The 22532-nt window shown below is 39.8% G+C and overlaps 1 protein-coding gene across 1 annotated transcript in view; it reads right to left on the minus strand.

Moving 5' to 3' along the window:
- Window positions 1-8197: 8197 nt before the first annotated feature.
- pou6f2 (POU class 6 homeobox 2) overlaps window positions 8198-22532 on the minus strand; it is a 70086-nt gene continuing 55751 nt past the window's right edge. Inside the window, exons 8-11 of the mRNA XM_079662344.1 lie at window positions 20733-20942; window positions 18626-18779; window positions 15418-15586; window positions 8198-11340 (exon numbers count right to left, since the gene is read on the minus strand). Coding sequence (XP_079518470.1) covers window positions 10833-11340; window positions 15418-15586; window positions 18626-18779; window positions 20733-20942 — 1041 coding nt within the window. The 3' untranslated portion in view covers window positions 8198-10832. The remainder of the gene's footprint in view (window positions 11341-15417; window positions 15587-18625; window positions 18780-20732; window positions 20943-22532) is intronic.

Consider the following 22532-nt stretch of genomic DNA (forward strand, 5'->3'; position numbering starts at 1 on the left):
ACTGACGTACTCCCGGGTCATTTCACTTGGTTAGGAAGGTTCCTAAGCTAAATGGACTATTGGAACGCAACCCTGTACTTCCCGAGAAAGCATCAGCTATCCTCAAGTACGTCATCAACATGCGCCTGAAAAAATAAATCTACCTGGTTGCAGCTTATAAAAATGAAACACATCTAAAAAATAATTAATAGTTTTATTGTTATTTTTTCTCTTTGTTATTATTATTATAATTTTTCTGACGTGTTTATAAATGCTCTTTTAGGGTGTACTTTTCCTTTAAAACACACTTCTTCTGTGGTGTTTGCCTAAATCAGATAATCTTACTGTTTATGTCCCGCAGGGGGCGCTAGTGTCTCGCTGTAAAGCAGAGTGTGGTCTACACATACATAGAATGACTGATAATAACCATCAAACACCCTCCTGTATATCAACCGTGTGCAGATAACGGGCGAACGATTTTAAAGCTACATATATGTCCTATTTCTACGTTTTACTTTAGTCTCCTCCTGTCTTTTATTTCAGTTTCAGAGTTTTTATAGTTCACTAGAGTCAAAATTCCAGAAAAAGTTAAAAGAAGGTTAAGTTAAAACATGTAAAATGTATCATTGCTGATCAATGAAGAGTCTGAATATTTTAGATGTTTCATGTATTTTGGATAAATTATAGGACCCTATTTGATTTCTGATAACTCTCCTAAATTATCTGAATTTCTGATTTAAAAAATGCATTGTGTTACGATAGATTACTAAAAAAAATATCTTAAAAAGTTATTCCTGAAAATAGTGTATAGTCATATTAATAACATACATTTGGAATAAACCAAAACATTACAAACAACATTAGGACTACATATTAATAATGAAGATATCTCACATTGTTTTTCATAAATTCCACATAAGAAGCGGGATGCATAGGGACTCATGTTTTGCATCTACAGTATATAATCATAGGGGGAAAAAACAACATCATCCTATTTAATATTGCTGGTAAAAATAAATGTATCTTTTATGTTTTGGTTGGAAACATGTCTTCAGAGTGTCAGAAATCACGTCTGCTGTTGTTGTTTTGTTCTTCTTCTATGAAACACTTAGTGCAGCCTGAAATCTCTAGGTGCTCAAATCACTGCCCAGTGCATCTGAAGCTTCCTGTTTAAGTTTTCAACAAGAAAATGTCATCGGTCATGACAAACACATTATCCATCCATCATTAATGCATCTCACCTCCCTTTCCCCCCTCACAGTTGAGTACAGGGATGTTTTTATTTCTAGATCATCTCATTTTTTCATCTCGTGTGGAAGGCATTTTGCAGCCGCCGGTCAACAAAGGCCTCGAGAATTCTCCGAGGCCACGGTGGAGCTGTTCTGGAAATGAAGGCCTCATTCTCTGCAACCACACCTTTCGCTCAAAGAGTCAAAACAACAAACCAGGGCAATCACCTGACACATTTCCATCCAATTTCCTCTGCAGAATGTGTTCATTTTCCAGCTAATGGCATGTCATTTTGCTGGAGCCTTTTGGTCAAGAATTAATCCTGGAATCAAAACAGATTTTCCGGGGAGCAATCTTCCATCAAGTATTGATTTTTTTACACTCACGGAGCCTGTACTCCCTAATTTAACCTGACAGCCAGCAGCACAATGGACTGGGAGCACCTTGGCATCTCACAGAGGGAGCCCCCCCCCCCCCTCCTCCTCCTCTCTCCTCCCTCCTCTCCATGAAGTGAAAGAGAGATCGAGAAGGAGAAAAGAAGGAGACTCCCTGATGTCTAAAACAAAGCCTATTGCTTACACAGAGATAAAGCTTCCGTCTCTCTAACTATGTTTTGCGGTTACAGTGCAACCTGGGCAGGTATCAGGCTGAGAGGGAGAGAGTGTTGTGGGGCCATCAGCTATCATTATGTGCCTGTTGACATCTCCCTGTCTTTGAGTGATTCTCATCTGTGATTTCCCCTGGCCATTTTCCACAGAGGGTTTCATCATGCCCCCCCACACACACACACACAAAAAGGGCCCAAAGTGTCCGCGCAGACCTTCACTAATAAGAAAGCAAAGATGTGTCCGACCATGTCACTCCTCTCCCATCCATATCTGCTCTCTCCGCGCCTTCAGATATGCAATCATTCTCTTTTCTCCCCCCTCTTCCTCTTCTCTCTGTAAGTATACTATAGCATACGTAAAGAGGTCAGCAGGATGAGAGGATGATGGAGGGCAGGCCTGGTTATTTTCCTCCAGCTCTTAGTGCTGCGATGACCCATGAGCAGGAGAGTTGCACTTTGCCAAAGGGTTTTCCATGCACTGCTTACAAACTACCTGACAGGAGGGGAAACAATTTCAGTTTTAACTCATTCTCATCTGTTTCAGGTGTGATGCTGCTTTTCTGTCATGTTTTAAATGAAGGAGCACACTATTATACATAACCATGGAGAGATTTCTGGAGGATGGATCCCTAAGTGTAATTTGTGGTAATTTAAAAATCTGTGCGGAAACTTGAAATACTATCAATGTTTTTGCCACAGCAGATTCACTTACACGCAAAATACTGATCCCTGACCTTTGTATTTTGGGACCCTTTACAATTAAATGTCCACCTGGCTGCTAAACAAAAGCAGAGCAACTACGAAAGTTTAGAAAAGTGAGAACAGATTTCAGGCTGGCCTTCAAACAGCATAAAAGACAGAAAGGTTTTAATGTCCTTTTCTATTCTTAAAGGCGGGGTAGGTAATTTTGGAGAAACCAGCTCGAGTGCGCTAGAATTAGAAAATACACAGCCGAAAAACATCTGCCACTTCCTTACAGAGCCCCTCCTCCAATACACCCGAACGCGCACATGACCAATGAGGACACGAGATAAGTTTGCGCACAGATGGAAGGCTGACAGGCAGGTAGGCCATCCAGTTATTTTAGCCGGGCCGGCTAAAATGATTGGTCGTGCTTTTTACAGCACTACGGCTTCCACAGAGGACATTTTTTTATGGATGTTTTGTCAAAGCACTTCAGATATTCATTGCTATCGGGATGTTAAGAGCATTCCATGGAACATAACAAAAAGTGTATCTCGAGCCGGTTTCTCAAACTTACCTACCCCACCTTTAATGTATTTTTAAGCCGATTGAAAACACACATAAGACCTAAAACATGAAGATACTGTCGTTACTGTGTTAGTTTACTTCAATTTACCATGAATCTGTTTGGGATTAAGTACTAACAACTCATAATATGAACTGAAATGAAAGGACTTTAATTTGAATTGATTAAGAGGATGCATCAAAACATATTTCTTTAGAAAAAAAATTGTCAATATTTGTCCTGGCATCCAAATTGCAATGTGGCCTCAAACAGCATGACAATGAACAGATGATAAATGATATAAATCAATGATGAAAAACACTCAAATAAAGCCCTAGATATTAAGAGATTGTATCAAACCCATTCTGGGTTGATGATAAACCATTTATTGTTATGTGTTCTGCTATTTATTTGTTCCTTAATATCCATTTACTGACCTCCTGCTCCCCTCATACTTACAATCATTTAATTTCAAAGCAAATGTGTGGTCTAAAATATGATTTAAACTCCCATCCATGTATATAGATGGCTAAGATTAAACACAAAATGAAATAATGGCAAAAAAATGGATTATGGCAGAGTGCAAGTAGATAATATATATCTTTATCTTCAAATGAACTAAAGTCATAATGTAATAAATATTATAGAACATAGAATGATCTTCTCTGTCAACAAAAAAAGGGCTATACTCTTCTTTGCAAGCACAAAGCAGAGCTATTGAAACTGCTCCGGCCTTGCGATGTTAAATACACAATGAAACCATTGACAGTATTTAAAGACAAAAATGTGATGGAGTTCAAACTGCTGCTGTGATGTCCTTGTGATTTGGACTATCACTGCATTCAAAAGAAACTCATTCAGGATGTGGACGCCTCACGTGAACTTTAGACAAAAGGAAAATCCATGGTATTAGTTTCTCTTCAACTGTATAGAAATGCAGAGTGAATAAGTATTCTTGTCAAATACCACACTGTAATAACACACTATTTCAAGTTAAAGTCCTGCATGGATAGGTTTTAAAGTTTGGGAAAAAACGTTATTCTATAACTAATGACAACATTTCTCTGTGTTGGAATTCAACAGACACTGGGATGAAATGGCTACCATACATGTACAGATTGAGATTTAAGAAACATTTGGAATGGTCTCTTGATTTTTTCCAGAGCTGTACTATACGTTTGTCTTTGCTAATGCATACGAGTGGCATTTTACTTTTGTAATTGGTTCAGTTTTTGCAATTTTTGTAACACTTTATTATACAGGTCCCATAGCGTCCTGAAGTGTCCTGACCAGGTCCTGACGTTATAAAGTCTAATTAAACCCATATCACTTAGTATGATGTTGCCCATAAAGTTGGAATACATTCTTTTTTAGCGCTTCTCATGGAATGATTTTGACAATGTGACTTATTCTTGATAGATAAAGTGTATATATTTTTAAAACTTTATTGATGAATCTCTTCCAAACATATCGTGGTGTAAATTAAACCACCGATTGAAAGAGGAATGTGTCTGAAGTCTAAATGATTCCAACAGTGTAAGTCTTAGAACATTGTCCACACTTTCCCAATTATATCACTAAAGTGCAAAACATATTGAAAATGAATTAACTAAATTAAAAAATCTGAATTGGGAGGTTTAAGAAAACTGAAGTGGAGTAGAAGTATTAATTAGTAGAACATGGAAATACTCAAATAAAAAAAAAAGTATACTTGGGTATAGGTTCTTTGATGAACGTATTCAATGTAAAGTGGAATAGGTGGAAAGCAGGTGTGCATCAACATCTGTAACGTTCTCCCTGTGTTTTCTTGAGACTTTCAGGAGAAGTTGCCCCCCAGGAACACCAAGCAGAGACCTCACAGGCATTGAGAGAGTGAGCTGCAGGAGAGTGAAACGGACAATCAGCTGGACAGGTGTCTCTGTAAAAACCGGCCTATTAACTCCTCCACCTGCAAATTCCTCAGTGTGTCATTGCTAATAATGCAGAAAAAAGAAAAACAGGAACAAGAGTGAAAGCAAAAGGGGATCATATGCATGGCTGACCCCGATTGCATGTGAGGATTGGTAATTGCCCCCCCCCAGAGGCATCAGGGTGTGCAAAGTGGGAGACGCCTGAGCGGCTCGGGTGTACCAACATCTCAACCTTGAGGCAGGAAGTGAAAACAAGAAGGAGGGTGAGGGATACTCCGACAGTTCATTTACCCAGAACATCAGCGCACGGTGTCTGGGAGATAAGGGAAGGGGATGCTTCATGCCTGATGGAAAACAAAGGCAGCAATTTAAAAGCATCTGCATCCAACACCGCGCCCCCCCTCTGCCGCCACGTCCTGACTGATATTGAAACATAATCCATTTGGAGCGCAGACATGTCATAATATTTCTACCTCCCTCTCCACAGTCAGGACAATTCCAGATTGAACAGGAATGTTTCATGGCAACAAGTCGGGCTGCAGACTTCACTTTGATTCTGTGAGGAATATATAAGAAGAGAGATGGAGGAGACCTTTGCTACTGTAAGTCCAGAAAGTAACAATAAGACTCAGAGGTCAAAACTCCTCTTTACTGGATTACTCTTTAAAACATCTCAACAAAGGCTTTGCGTGAATCCTCAAACTACTGCTCTTAGATCTCTGCAGAGCAAAAACAAAAGAAGAAGGAGCTTCTCAACTCCTCTCCGAACAAAGAGTATTCTCTGTGTTTGATTTGGCCCCTAAAGTGGAACATATTGCCTGAAATCACATTTTATGTTTTGAATAGAATACTTCATTTTCTATTAACCTTATTAGTGTTGGCTTTTTGCATATGCGTTCTTCCTGCTGAGATTTCTGCACTTTAAAGGTTTTTGTTTGGGTTTCCCTGATCCAAATCAAGAGTTCAAACATAAATAGTATTTGTTTATTTAATGTTTTATCATGAGGACACTTGAATAGTGTGGAACAGTTTGACACACAGCATTTATAGCCTGATCTAGTCAGGAAAAGTAGGTCTTTTTGATCATTTTGCTGTAGTAAATTCATCTTAAGCACAATTGAGCTAAGATCCTAACATCTTGAGGCCCTACTATTTTGTCTAGTTTAAGTTTAAATGCCTTTTTTTCACTTTATATTGCGCTAATCTACTGTATTAATTAATTCTGAAGTGAAGAATTTATGAAATGACCCTAACTTTTGCCCCCCTATCAATCTGAAGTCTGGAGCATTTGCCGCCTGCTGTGATTTTTTTCAATTTTCTACGTAAAAGTTGGAAGAGGCTTTTTAAAAGAAAAAAGCTTTTTAGGAACAGGATACTATTTTCATGTTTTATTGATGGTAGTTTTTGAATCTAGGATGCTATAAAACTTTAAAACAAGGAAGAACTTTCGGAACATCTGATCAGATTGACGTCTAACGATGACTGATGCGAAGCTCAAACTCTGACACTTCCTCCAGTAATAATCCTGTTCCTGTTCCTCTTCAATCAAACAGAAAATGCCGCAGACAGAGGACAGAAAGTAAACTTTTATCAGCGGCAGAATACAAACAGTTAAACAGATATGGGTCAGGCGCTGCATCTGCACAATTACATAGTTAATGGGAAACACAAGGAAAATGACGCGCGTGGAAAAACAAAAGAACATCAAATAAGTGAGAGGAATGTGTGCACCTCAGCCATCGCCACTCAAAAATACATCTTGAAATGAATGGGGGGGGGGGGGGGGGGGCTGAAAGGAAGACGAGAAAGCATCTTGAACATCAGTTTTCAGTCTAATGTTAATAATTTATGTTGTCTGTGCTTTTTATTATTATTATTTATTTATTTACTACTTTCTTTTTCAGCAGCCTGCCCGTTTTTCAAAGGCATCGCGGACAGGGAGGCCGTATCAAACTTTTGAGTTTAGTTTCAAAAGAGCTCTCTCCCCGTTTATTTATATATTTCTCTCCTTCTGTACACTTGTCTTGTTGTTATTTGGTGAGGCAAACACATGAAGCTTTGATGAGAAGCAAACCTGACAAGTACTATTCTTCTCTCCTGACCCAGAGGAAATCTAAATAAATAGCCAGGCTAAATATTGTATGGAGGGCTCTTTTGTAGCCCCCCTCCTCTCATTAACCACACCGGATAGTCAGCTCGTACACGGGGTGAATGTCAGAGAAACAGCGAGGTGCGTACAGGAGGATTGAAGATGACCATGACCTCTCGGAGAAAGTTTGTTTTTTATTTGACATATCTTTTATTTTTCACTGTGTTTATGTGTGGAGTTGAAAAACATGAAGATGAAAAGAAAAGTCAGTGATGTTTATGGAATATTTGTATGTTACTGAAATCTTTGAACTCTTTACAGCAAGAGGTACATGTGTTACATCTATCTATCTGATCTATAGCCTTCTATCCTTTTATCTATCTATCTATCTATCTATCTATCTATCTATCTATCTATCTATCTATCTATCGATCTATCTATCTATCAGTTTGTTCAGTGTAGATAGATAGTCAGATACACTGAAACAACTGAAAGGTTGACTTTAATTAAATGTATTATGTCAACAAATGTCCCATTACTGTATAAGGTTAGATGAAAGCAATAATATTAAGTTGAACCTAGAACTAAGTTAACCTGAACTAACTTAATACAGTTAATTGAAATCTGTTGACATAATACATTTAATTAAAGTAAGAAAAGTACAGTTCTTTTAGTGTATCTGACTATATGACACTGAAACAACTGAAGTGTTGACTTTAATTGAATGTATTATGTCAACACATTTATAACTATATTAAGTTAGTTTAAAGCAATACTATTAAATTGAACCTACTATTTTTTAGTTAAACTTGATATGTTTGCTTTCAACTAACCTAATACAGTTTAGTTATGTGAAGTCTGCTGACATAACACATTTAATTAAAGTAGAAAAAGTACAGTTTTTTCAGTGTATCTGTCAATTCTTTTTGCAATTAAGCATTACAGCAAGGAAAACAATCATCAAATAAATTGAAAAAAAACAAAAAACAAAAAAATATTATCTGTGTCTGTGACGAATGCACATATCTTTTATGGAATATTTTGCTATGGAATAATTATATTTATAATCCATTCTAACGGCATATAGGGCAGACTATCTTAAAGAATAACTCCACTGAAAACAGGACACACAATTCATGTCAAACAATTGTTTATTACTAATTATGGTACAAATCAATGTGACAGACTTGAAGCTTTTTTTCTTTTTTTGGAAATACACAAAGTGCTGCTTAAGTGACCAAACAGATATTGCTCTATAGATTAAGTACAGTTTTCAGTCTATAAAAAAAATGAAAACCGACCTCTGCGGGCTCTTCAGCTTTGGTTTCGAGTTCTTCCACTATTAACAAAACGGCAAACCACTTTGTTTGTGTTAGTAAAATGTCACAAAAGCATTTAATGGTGATTTACAAATCATCCTAATCCAGAGCAACAACACTGTAATCTTTCCTCTACGAGGGGGGCTACAGGTCTGTGGGGACTGAGAGGGGACGGCACAACAAATGAAACATAAAGCAAATAAGATAGAAAATAAATAACGGAGAGTCACGCGCGGCTCAGGAAACCACTTCACAAAAATAAAACAATCATGTGTCACATAATAATAAATAAATAAAACACGTTGGAGGGGAACATCGACACACACAGTGCAGAGTAACGTCTGTCTTTTCTGACCTGCTGATGCTTCATGGCGTTTGTATGATTCTCACAAGAACAGTACTGAGGTAAACCTTGGATGAACGTCTGTACAATTCTTTTATCTCAGTTTTTCTAAAAGATTGTCAACATCATGAATCTATTTCTCTGTACAATGTGCATAACTATAGAGCTTTGGTCCAGCATTGAGAAGTCGAGCAACTCCTCTTATGTGTCTTCTTCTCCTTTTTTTTTATTTTGGTTACAGCTTTATTGACAAGCCTCGGAAAAGATCCATATTCTACCTGCAGATAGAATGTCTCAGATTTCTTTTGAGTGGGTGGGTGCAGATGTGGAGTTTCTTGGCCAAAGAGTTGCCTGAATGGAAGATGGACGCAACGTAAAAGTGGGATCACAAATAAAAAGATGGAAATGTAGTTTAAATACTTGAGTCAATAGTTGCTTTGTATCTTTCAAAACAGGTCATGTGTTTTCTGACAGTGTGTTTGCGTGCGTGTTTTCCAGGCAGAGAAGAAGAACGCAGCACTGAAGATAACCAATGTGACATGGAGGGACAGATATCGAGCAGACACATGATTCTGAATAAATTGCATCAAATTTCGCCTCGCTTCAAATTAAGTTCACTCGTTCTGACATGTGACACTTATTCTCAACATTCACCTCTTGTTTGTTTTTTTTGGCTTTTCCTGTGAGGGGCTTTCGAGAGAGTCAAATATTTGTATGGATGGGAATATTGACATTTAAAAACATGTTAAATGAACAGTTTGGAGACACAATCGACTGGAATCAAAAACAATAAACACATCAAGGGACATTGGAGCATAATCTGTCAAAATTAAACATTTAAAAAACATTTTCCCATTAAAATAGTTGATTGTAAACCTTCACTAAGCTGACAGCAATGCAGAATACAAAGGAAACATTTTTTTTGTTGAGGTTATAAAACATTTGAACTGGAATGAGCTCAGTAGTTTGGTCAGTGGCGACAAACAGGCTTCAACCACACATGTTCATTTAGTTTAAGGGCATTATAAAGTCTTTATAATGTTAATGAAGAATGTTATTTTCAGTGAGGTAAGAAAAAAGCAGGTAATGTTAATCCTGGGTTGCCAGGTGAAACTGATCTGAGACAAATGCTACATGAAGCATGCAGACGCAGATGTGTGGATGTTTTTAAAGCTGTTTGAGATGGTAGTGTTAAAGTAGAAACTAGAAAGCCGTGTGAAACAGAAAATAAAAAGGTAAAATCTTCACCAGTCCTTGAGCTAACATGTATGTGTTCTTTGGCTATCAGGCTTTGGCAACAGAATGACACAGTAGCTCAAAAACAACAGACTTGACAGACACTGAAACCCTTCATCATCATCATCATCATCATCATCTGAAAGTCCTTATTTGACTGTCTGTCCTCTGAAACACTCTGAGATTATTAATAAATACCTGTAAAAGTTGTACAAAGTTACACCGTGACTGAAAATATTTGCAGATGAAACACAAAGGCAAACAACATCATAATGCAACTGTTCAACAGCATTTTCTTTTTGTCCAAAAAGAGAACGTTTATCAGTGTGGTTTCACTTGGATGACAGCATTTTTTTTTTTTTTCAGATATTTACATACAAACAATGAAGAAAAAAGTAAGCGAGACAAAGATAAAATGTATACTCAACCTCACACATATAGCTTAGATTTGCCAGTACAAATGTAGAAATTTAGAGCACATTTACATTACAAAATTATTCTTAGTACTCAGATGCAACAGACTTTGGTAAATAGTGTTTTGATTTGGTATGATCTCTTTACTAAATCCCTCCTGGTGGGAACCAAAATGTGGGCGATAGTCTGGTCTGTACGGCCAGAATCTAAAACTCTTTGAAACAGCACACCGTATGTTTTTACATAATTCTCAGATATTAATCTCTTTTTTCTTGTTTTTGGTTTCGCCAAGGTCATTTACATAGCTGTGGTAATCACACTGACAACACATCGTTTTTGTTTGCAAACTCATCACTGTCCGTCCAGGTGACTCTGTAACATTGTTCGGTTCAAGATGAGTCCATCCCTCTGGTTATTAATGGCTGCCTCTCTTCCCCTCCACTGTTAAGCTGTGGTTCATTTGGGCAGCTCCTCTAGACAGTCGGACAGCGGGTCCATGGCTCCGGCCGGGCCCAGCTCCGGACCTTTCAAACGCTTTACTGTGTTTTTCAAAGCTTGTCTCTTGTTACAGAACCAGACCCGCACCACCTCCCGGTCATAGTTCAGCTTCTCGGCTATTTCCGTCATTTCCTGTCCGGAGGGGTGTGTGTTCTTCTCAAAGTGGCTGTTGAGGATCTCGAGCGCCTGTGGGGTGAAAGAGGTCCTCCGCTTGCGTTTTTTGGAAGGCTCGCTGCCGATAAACTCAGTCAGGTTCTGCATGCCGGACCGGTGGCGGGCTTCAGCCTCGGCCATCCAGCGCTCCAGAACGGGCTTAATCTTCTGGGCGCTTTTAGGGGTGATGTCCAACTTCTCAAACCTGGCAGGATATAAAAGGCCAGGGTTCAGTTTGCCTGTCAGACTGCTACCTAATGTGTTCTCTTGGGCTTCCTGTGGTAGGAAAAAGTGGCTTCTCAGGATGGTGTGTCTGGGGAGAATTGAGAAAAAAGAATCTTACTTGCCAGAACAAGGGATAAGCTGCCTTCCTTTTTAGACCAAGAGACTAACATCCAGGTACACATCCGAGCCAAACCCCTGTATTCTGCCCCTGGAAACCCCTCAGCTGCAGCAGCTGCAGGTGACTGATGCCAGCAGTTTGTTAATTCTCTGGCCTGTCCAAAAAATGGAACAAAGAGATATTTCCAAATACTAAAATCAGGTCCAGTTGAACCAAAAGCATTATATTTAACTACTATGCTTCAAAATGCTGTTAAATAAACAAAAATAGGAATTACTCCCAAATATCCCATTTCTTTCCCTCAGGTGTTAAAAAAACAAAAATCCACTAATGCATGCAGTTGAATATGGCACCATGATTTATTTACAAAAAGCGTTTGAATTATTAATCAAAATGTACATTTAATACATTTTTCAAACTTTCTTTTCTCCTCAACGTCTCATTTTATATTTAATAAGAATACATTTGCACACTCTAATCCTGGAAGTTCCTGCAACTTTGCGGCCCGCGTAATTCTGACTTCACACACACTCCGCATTTTAGAGTCACTGTAAGACTGCAGAATGAGGCTTTTATAGAAACACTGCCAGCCTGTGATAGGAAAACATACTAATGGTGTTTTATTTGACAGCAAAAGGATTTTTTTCAGTTTTCTTTAAGATGGCATTATTTGTTTGTGAACCAACAGCACACTCCTTTAAATGTGGTTATTAGAGATAGGAGCGCTCTGACTTTAAATTGAACTATTGTTTTGTTGTTTTAAAGATTTTGTATTCATGGTTTTAGTTCATACATGAACACCACCCTGACAGTTATTACATGTCTGTAACGTTTGGCGGGGGTCTTTTATTATTTACAGTGTGGAGCCAACAATGCTTCCAAGTTGAAGTGATGCTGACTGATCGGACTGGAGAGGTTTCCGTTGACGTTTGTTGTTTGTTTTATGGACATTATTTCTTTTGACAAAGCAACAGGAAACGTGGGGAGTAGGATATGAAGAGGACATGCTAAAATGATCAAGTAATCATTGAATCAGTGACAGATTCAACATTTTCTTAAGAGAGATGTTTGTGTTGTGTGATCATGTATATTTGCACATTTTGAACTGTATTTGCTATCAGATAATATTAAGGAGAGAGAGGAGGGCTGACATGTACCAAAGGTCCCCAGCTGGACTGAAACCAGGGACCTTGTCAACTCGTGACATGATGCACCCTCGGGTCCTTCTTTCAAAAACCATCTATGTGAGGTTTCCAAAATAAAAAATAGAATTACATTGAAGCGAAATCTAATATAAAAGAGGATGAATTAAATTCATACGAAAGCTGCTTTTTAAACTCAGATTTCCGAGCATTTTTCAATAAATAAGCGCACATGAGTTAACTGAAAGTGTTTCTGGGACAAACACGAGTGTGACGTGTGTGAATGCTTTTAGGAAAGCAGCTTCTGGACTGACAGCAGCTCTGAGATCTGCTCTCTGAGGAACAAACAATGCACACAAGATGTTTTTAATGGGAGGTGAGCTGCTCAGACAACACCAGAGAGGCAGCGATGACCATGCGTGCATGAAGTTGCTCTGCTTCTACACCTCGCCGCTGCATTCCTCCTTGTCGACAGGCGGTATTATTTATAACCTCGTCCTAAACAGTGGAGAGAGGAGGCTGCGTACTGCGGGGAATACATTAGTAAATATGAGGAGTCACCAGAGACAGGACATTTCATGGATCAACAGGAACCGCAGAGACTAAAATGAGTTGAGAGCCGCTCGGCTGGGGTATGCACTCCCTCCTCTAGTGCATCAGCACGAGGGAGAAGTGGCCCTGAATGCACCTCCAGCCTCTCTTCTTAAAAGTACCTGCACACACATGCTGTATTTTGAGTTTCAGTCTGCCTCCGGGTTTAAAGTCGTTGAGAGGGATACGAGGTTACATGAGGGCTAAAGTCTGCAGTATATGAGGAGAATTTACCTCGACAAACAGTTACAATAAATGCTATTATCTCTTATTGTGTAATACATTGCATCACCTTTTTAGTGTCTGTTTTACTTCCCCTCCTGTCAAACCTTCAGAGAGGAAAATATATGTTTCATTCTTTCAGAGAGTATTTAACCTTTTAGCATCCCTGGTTGTTATAGACCATTGTTGGAATTATAAAAGTAATTAAAGAGCAGTGTCTGGAGTCAAACATGTGATATATTCATGATATATTGATACAAATATATAAATCTATATGTTATACAGATGTATTAGAATTGTATCCATGTCACTGAACCAAACTATTAGGAGGGTTAGCCCACTATTAGCCAATTTTATGGCTAACGTAGAGTATTCCGTTTTGGCTTCTTTTGTAATATAAACAATAAAAAGTATTTATTAAAAAAGGTTTTGCTTTTTTAGGAATTGATCATGCAATATAAAACAAAATAGAAAGAGAATCTGCCCTTATGATATAAGTAGATTTCAATATTCAAGAGATTCATATCAGTGAGCTTACTGTACCGTCTACTGTGTTTATATTTCTTGGTCGATTATTTAGTTAATATTCTGCTCATGTTTATTTAAGCTGGGACTTTTTAGTTTGGAAGATTTAATCATGAGGAAACCATCAAAGAGTTTGAAATGCTGCATTGAAGGCCCTTTTGAACATGTGTGTATCCATTGTAGCCTGAACAAAGCACATTGTAACCAGAGAAGAGCACAGTGGCTATCATTGGTTTGATGATGCCCTCTTGTAATGTCTGTGCCTGTTTAGATAAAAAATAATAAAGAGCTTGGAAACACAGTGAGCAATGAAAGGAGACAAGATGGAGGCATCTGTCAGTGTCTGTTCTCTGTCTGGTTCAAAGCCCCAGAGCTACGTCCCGCTCAAACTTCATGTCTGTGTTGATGTTAACTAAACTAAAGCATGTGAAGTTCGGCCTTTACTTAAAACATCACCATGTCATGTCCAATGTCATACAAACAAAAAAATGGTCTTAACGGCATGAATAACAGCCCACTGAGTGTTTATTTTTGAAGCTAATGGCTTTTAATGTATGTTATAAATATTTGAATTATGCCTGGCTGTAAATATTTCATGTGTGATTTCAAGACTTTAAACATTAGTCGGAGATGGCTGGGCCTCATAAGAACCCCGGCCCCTGTACAGTTTCACATTTTATCGGCTGTTTGATGTTGATGTGATGACATTTTTAAAAAGGGCATGGTAGTGCCTTGTCAGATTAACAGCACAGGTCATCAGGAAAGCACATGCACCGGGACATTCAAATGAATACAGGAATAAGACCTGAAAAACTAGTGGGAGTTCTTCAAAAAACAGATGCAAGACAGGCTACACTTGTGTTATGTTATTGTGTTTTTGGCAAAGAAAAGTTGTCATATATACATATTTATACCTCGTTTGGATCTTTGAAAAGACATTTGACTTTAATCGGTGAACTTTTTAATTAATTTGACACTTTTTCGGCATTTAAAGAGTATTATTTGAGCCTGATGAGCAAGTAAAATTATTCTGACTTGAAAGGGAAATGTGGCTCATTTGGTGTCTTCATGCTAAATGTTAGTCATGTGGAAAAACAGCAGGGATGAAACACTGATTGTCTGATAGTCTCATGAATATATAATGCTGCATTTAGGACTAAACTGTCCTGGTGGCAGCGGTAAAACATGGCAATCTTATTAACAGATCATCGCCGTCAAGCTCTCTCATGTTCAGACGAGCAGCCGGCGTCGGGCCTTAGTAATTATTAAATGCTTTAAGTGCTTCGTGTAATACTTGTGTATGTATTTTGCATAAGTAACGTGCCGCTGTCATGTCAGCGAGGGGAACGGGAAGACGGCTAAGTAACGGAATGAGAGCTTCGTTTGTCAGGGTGGTGATAGTCAATTATGTATTTTAATATCTTAGTAATGTCTCTTAAAACACGAGATGAAAAATAGATGAAAACCAGGCAGTTCACTGAGACTTTGATCTGGTTTCATTTGACAGAATTAGGACGTATTGATCAGGAATGATGAAGCGTTTATGTTCCTCCCTGGCTGCACTTACCTGCAGATAGCAGACTGGCTGTACGCCGGACCCTCGGCCGCGCTCAGCGCCTGGCCCACCTGAGTCTGAGTCAGGCCCAGGGACAGGCGGCGGATCTTGAATGCTTTGGCGAATTCACGGATCTCCTCCAGGTTGACCCCGTCCACCTCGCTGGGGGCGGTCTGCGGGTCTGCAACACAACGCACATCTCATTTGTTAGCCCTCTGTCGCTCATTCCCTCAGACTGAATGAAGCAAACATTCAGAAATATATGATCGTGAGTGTCTTTAAACCAGCTAGCTCTGGGTCAGATATTTTTATTATGGGATAAATAATGATATTATAATGTGGGATAAATAAATTCATTTATGTGTGAATGCAGGCTGTTTATAGCTTTGACTTGCAATTGTAAATCTTTATACGGACATACAAAAGCACACGGACAAATGTAATTCAATAGATCTTAAGAGGTATTTTTCTAATGTCTCTGTGTCTGTATGAATACACATCCTAAAAGGTAGCCGTCTGAAGCAAACATTCATGAGTGTATAAAGACTCTCTGACCCGGTGGGAAGTCAGTTTAGGCCGGCCAGCCTCGTGCACAAATAAAAAGAAATGCTGTTTGCGAATCTCCACATTGGAGTACATCTGAAAAGACTTCACTGGAGCATTTTGAAGAATTTCCCTGCTAATAGAAAGTGATTACATTGTACATCAATGTCAGGTACCCCGGCATCCTGCTTACTAAAGCAAAGTTTGTGCCTCTGAATTATTCATCTTGGTCATTATCAATGAATTATTAAAGGAATCCTCCAAGCGTATTTAAGCAAAAATCTATGGGGCTGCCATCTCGTTGTGCCTCATAAGTGACGTGTAGCGTATGCGGCGTGCTCCAGACGTGTGAACACTTGGAAGATGAGGGACTGGAGGCTCGCAGACGACTGGAGGGGAGGGATGAGCACTCACAGCTTCGGCTCCCATCATCTCCACATTGATGAGCGTCTCTTCATCATTCCCAGCAGAGTCTATTCACTCTGTGCTCCGGGAGACTAATGGCGCTCCAGAGCAATTGGTCTAACCTCGGGATATTCGTCTTTAGACATGAAGTCACCAACACAAACAGGATTTAAGATTTCTAATCTGTTTTGCGATAATGAATAGAGAGGTAAAGCTTTCAAACAGAGAAGCAAATCAAATGTTTGCGAGGACATATTTAAAAAAACTATTGAGACGATCAATTTCTGGGCATTTAAAAGCTGCTTTTCTTCACAGCGTTAACACACTATTAGCTTTATAAGGACAATAACAACTTAAACAATCAATTTATCTGTAAAGTAAAACACAAGTATTATGAGTAAAACTTTTAAATTGCAAGCAGGACTCATGTTATTATATGCCTTTGTCTCCGTTTGTTTTCACAAAAGGTGAAAAACTTGCATTGTATTTGTTTAAATGTTTATTGACAGCCTAAATGAGACCAAATGACGATGAAGTGTGTCGTTAAGACCCCAGAAAAAGTGAATAAAAATGCTCTCCTATTTGGCAACACATGCTTTTTTAGAGTAGGTATTTATACGTGAGTTTTGTAATCGCAACTGGTATAAATAAGCAGTTTTGATATGACATACACACTGTGATCACATCAGGTAGGAAAGGAATGGTAAATTGGTGTTGCTATAAAACAGCTTCTCTGGCTCAATATATAAAGAAAAAGTTAAAATAAAAACAATGTTAAGGCAGAAAAAAATGCTGACATTCTTCTTTCTGATTGACATTTCCCCATCTTATTATATTTAACTAACAGAAGCAGACATTCTCAGCTTTTTAATCTGTTTCTGGCACTTTGTTTGTGGCCGGCGAATGAAATGACATTTCATCTTCTCTCCTCAGAAGACGTCTCTGATTCTGTCATGGGATTTTCTTTTGTGGATGTTTGCTGTAAATGATATTGAGAGGAAGTGATATGGCTCGTACTCAGCATAAAGCATTCATTCTATTTAGGGCAGAACAGAGCCACAATGATTTTTGTTGCAGTCTCGATAATGGTTTATAAGATATATATGCTACGAGTAAACACAAACTAAAGACGGTGTCTACAACGAGTTGATCAATGGAGACTTGTTTTTTATTAAATTCAGTGGTAGTGTAGCTGCCTTTGAAATGAGTTTACATGGGGTTTAGGGGAATCGACTCTGACAAATGAAATTTATCTGAATAAAACGGAGTTTTTAAAGGCAATAGCCGCCTGCTGACAGGCTGTGGCCCAGTGATTTATAAGGCTCTGCCAAAGGCCCAAGCTAAGGCAGAGTGAAACTTATGTTCATTAAACATAACACACGTCACTTTGGATTGAATAATAAACCAAAGGATTGACAGGCAGGAAAAAATAAAACAATCGTAGAAGGCGGGGATCAGTCAAAAGCTGTCCACACAGAGCGTAATGTTCAGAGCGGCCAAAGGGACAGGGGTAAGAATACAACATTGGTAAAATAGCGTATTGAAAATGATTTCTTACCTAAAATCCATTTTAGTTAAGAATAATCCAACAATCACCAGTATCATAATGGCTTTTTATTCAGTATAAAGCATTCATTAATAAAACAATTTCATGGAGGTATGTGCGTCGCAAAACTGTCCATGTTGTCATGCCAGTTCTGTCTGTATTTGATTGTCATAGGTTTTTAAATATAACCAAATAATAATTCCCATTTTTATGAAGATTTCATTTCATTAAGTTAAGTCTTATTTCCTTTAAACAAAAATAATAAGCAGCTACGGCCGTAAGAATATTTGAACCTATTTCCAATCAAATGTTTAAAGAATATTCTGGAAATGACAGCCTCGATCGTTTTAGGCACCAACAAAAATGTAACCTGATTTGAAACGTTGTCTGATCACATTATATATATTTTCAAATTGGTGAAAAAACCCAAAACCATCAATAAATTGACCCTACAGAAGTATTGCAAATGAAGCCCAGCTGTTTTAGAACTTTTTTTTTTACTGTGTCTGCTTGGCTGAACATTTCTAGAGAGATGTGAGATAATAATATTATCTCACATCTCTCTAGAAATGAAGGAATCATATTAAGATTCCTTGTAATTTGACCCAACCCTTTAACGTGTATGCACTGTCATATAATACAACACAGGAGACAGTGAGAACCGAGAAGGGCTCTTTGCTCCATGTATTTGAAGGCATGTTGTGTTTAGCTGTGTCGGACACTTACTGCTGACCAGCTGCCCCACGCTGAGAGCCGAGGAAGAGGAGGAGGTGGAGGAGGAGGAAGAGGCCTGGTGGAGAGGACTCTGTCTGTGGGGCATGTGGAGCAGGTTGGGCTGAGACGATACAGGGCCTGTCTGACCCTGCTGAGCCTGAGGCATCTGGACGGACACACACACACACACACACACACACACACACACACACACACACACACAAACACACACACACACACACACACACACACACACACACACACACACACACACACACACACACACACACACACACACACACACACACACACACACACACACACACACACACACACACACACACACACACACACACACACACACACACACACACACACACACACACCTGATTTAATATATTGACAGCATGCATTACAGAGAATGATCCATTATCCCTTGACCCACATCATCACAATAATCATCATTTACAGTAATCATGTCATTATGGTGATTAGGATATAATACTACATCTAATCAACAGCTATTAAATTAGCCACTTAGGAGCTGACTATAATGAGATTCACCTTGTTACTGAAGATGAATTCATGTTAATTACTGCCTGCGGTATTAAAACACGGCGTCAATAGAGTGCTCAACAGACTACAGCAGTAGTTCACTATTGCAGGAGACTGTGAGTCAACTCGGGTACAAACGCTTCTCTGCAGAAATCAACTTTGTTATATAAAAAAAAGAAAACTGCTCATGACAATTAGAGTATCTCTCTCGTCATCAGACCAGCGAGGATGCTAATAATGGCAGCCTGAACGTGAAAGATAAACATGTGGACACAGCAGTTCCCATATCAAACATAATTCATGATCCACACGCTTCATGCTCAGATGGCGAGAAAACGATGTATTTTCATGTATTATGCACATTTGAATAGCTTTTACAAGATCAAGATGGTACGTCTTCACTTTTAAAGCGAAAAGCTGTCTCCGCCGTAAGCTAGGCCGGCTCCCCTTCTCCTTCTTTGCTATTAATTATTTTCTCCCTGGCATGTGTTTGTTTGGATGGTGGGGGGTGTCAACAGCGATGCACACACTGTCAGGACTGTTGACAGGCTCGGAGAATTATCTAGCTTCACTGGAAATATTCTAGACTGCCGGCTCTGACAACCGTAAATTATGCCCGAGGAACAATGTGTACATGCGGGCTTTGAAGTGGAGACAAAAGCATAAACATTATTACAAATGCAATAATTCATTCAAGAGTATGATCTGGGGTTTGGCGAGCCACAATTAGGCATCCATCTACGGAGAGTTCATCCATTCTGCATTACACGGGCATTCAATGTGAACTTTTACCCTGTAATTCTGCGCTGACATCGTCATTATCAAGTCAATAACGTTTTCATTGTCGTGTGAATGCATCTGACTCCGCAATTGAACACTGTATAGATCTTTAAGTTCTCAGAAGGAGTCGTTTCAGAGTTTCTACATTTAACAGTTTAAACTTCTACAAAAAGAAACAAAAGAAGTCTGTTTTTTTCACATCTTCCTTTAAATCAAAACAAAATACTTCTTGTTCAGGTCAGAGAGGACAAATCACAAGGTTGGAGAGTGATTGAGACGGAGAGGAGGAGGGAGAGCTGGAGAACACTAGTGTTTGAGTTTTAAGTGGGGTGCTGAAAAGTGTGTCTTTGTTTTTTTGGGCTCTACAGGGGCGCAGCAGGCTCCCTGAGACTGAGTCTGAAAGGTTGTCTGACAAGTGCTTTCCAAATGTGCACACAGACACACACATGGTACACCAAGAGCTTCAATTTTCAGAGTGGAATGATGCAAATAAGTGTTATGGGAGTTGAAGCAGTAAAGAAGCGAGGTGTTTAGCATAAAGCAGACCTGACTAGCAGTGCTGGGAAATGTACTTTGATGAATACACAGAGCTCTGGTGTGACTCCACTAGGTGTTGCTCATTCAACAGTTTTAAAGCCAGCTATTGATAAATGTTGAAACATCAGTTTAAGTGTATAATAAGCTCCTCTATCTTCCTCTGTGTGTGTGTGTGTGTGTGTGTGTGTGTGTGTGTGTGTGTGTGTGTGTGTGTGTGTGTGTGTGTGTGTGTGTGTGTGTGTGTTACCTGCTGTCCAGGCTTGATTGGTGACAGCGTGATTCCCTGGGTGTTGATGACAGGCAGGATCTGATTGCCGATCACCGTGGCGATGATCTGGCCTTGAGCGTTGGTCAGAAGCTGAGGTGTAATTGGCTGTACCTGCAGTGCTGGGTTGCCACCCCCTGATTGGCTGGAGGGCCCTGCAGAGTTGGGCATCAGTGGGATTGTTCCAATTATCTGCAAAGGGGGTAGAGAGGAGACAAAATCAGCCGGGCAGTTTTAAAAAGAAGATGGAGCAAAGAGGGTAAACGCTACTGGAGACATCAGTCTTAATGATCTCTCTCGCTGTGAGTCTTTCTGGCCTCTTTGCGAGTGATCAGAGACAAAGCATGAGACGGTCATCGCACGGTGTTATGAGGTTAATCAGAATATTCTTTTACATTTTGAGAGAGAAACATGCCCAAGTGTGTGCTGATGATCTGTCACTGAGGTGCTTCTACACCAAGTGAAGCCGGCACAGACTGCTGGGAGCGCACTGCAAAGGTCAGCGCAGAATACCTTTGTGTGTGATGGTGCACACCACTGACTGTATTATCCATCACATGGCCAAGACTGTGCGTACGTGTGACTGTGTGTGTGTCTAAGTGTGTTTTTGGTTAAGTGTCTTTGTCTGTCTCTGGTGAGAAGGAGTGAGGCTGCAGAGAGACAGAAACCACCCTCTCTCTCACACACACACAGAAGTGGGAAGAAAGAAACAATAAGAGGGAGAGAAGAGGGGCATCAGAGAGTGAGACAGGACCCTGTGTTTCTAATTCAACTCTCGGGGTCCCAGGGGCACTTCACCCCCTCCTCTCCATGCTTTCCTCTCCTCTGTGGCTGTAATCAGGAAGGGCAGATCAAAGGGGGCGGCAGAGTGTCACTGCAGCGTTTTAGCTCTCAGAGCAGCCAGAGTGTGGCCGAGAGTGGCGCTTTAGGGGGGACTTAGCGCCTCTTCACCATGATGAAGGTTAATGTCATCTGGGGACTGGTTCTGAGCAGCCGTCGCCCTGTCCCCCCCGCTGACACCGCTCCTCCACCAAGCCACATTACACCAGAGAGCAGCTCAGCGTGGATGAGACGCCCATCATTCCAAATTCTGTTATTTGGCAACTGGGCTACTTTTGCAAAAACATTGGACTGTCTTTGACTCTTGAAGTGCAAGCTACTACACCTCAGCAAAGAGCTATCTCAACAAGAAGCTTCCCTGTAGCATTAGCCGGGCCTAGTGTGGCTCCCAAGTGTCACTGATGTGTTTCAGCGCCTGGTCCTCCTCTGCCTCCACCCCCCCCTCTCCTTGACATAATAGGGAGGGATCAGTGAGGGAAAGGTGGGCCGACAATCTGTAATTCATCCTTGCCACGGCTCATTTGCTTACGTTGCTTCGCATTAAGGGAGAGATAATTTATCTCTCTCTCCGCGCCGGCTTTACAAATTCGCTGTAATGCTCTCCTATCACTTAGCATATTTTATTGCCCTGCCTGACGCTCTTGTCTCCGGAGTCCCACTGATCCCGCTTTGCATGCCACTGTGGCAGGGAACTTGTTCCGCTCAATTATTCATCGTCATTGGACTAAGTGGTTGTTCTATAAGCATAATAAAAGAGCAGGCGACTGACAGCTTAGCTCTCGTCCCTGTCCCACCATGCAATGCTTCTCCATCTGAGTATCTCAGGCAGATGTTGCATGGCAGTGCCTCACAGATAGCTCCAGCTGGAAGAGTCAAGTTCTTGAAGTAGTGCTAATTTATAGACAGACTATATACAATATAGAATACTTTATTATTTTACTT

This window comes from Notothenia rossii (assembly GCF_949606895.1).
Source record: "Notothenia rossii genome assembly, chromosome: 12".
NCBI classification, from domain to species: domain Eukaryota; kingdom Metazoa; phylum Chordata; class Actinopteri; order Perciformes; family Nototheniidae; genus Notothenia; species Notothenia rossii.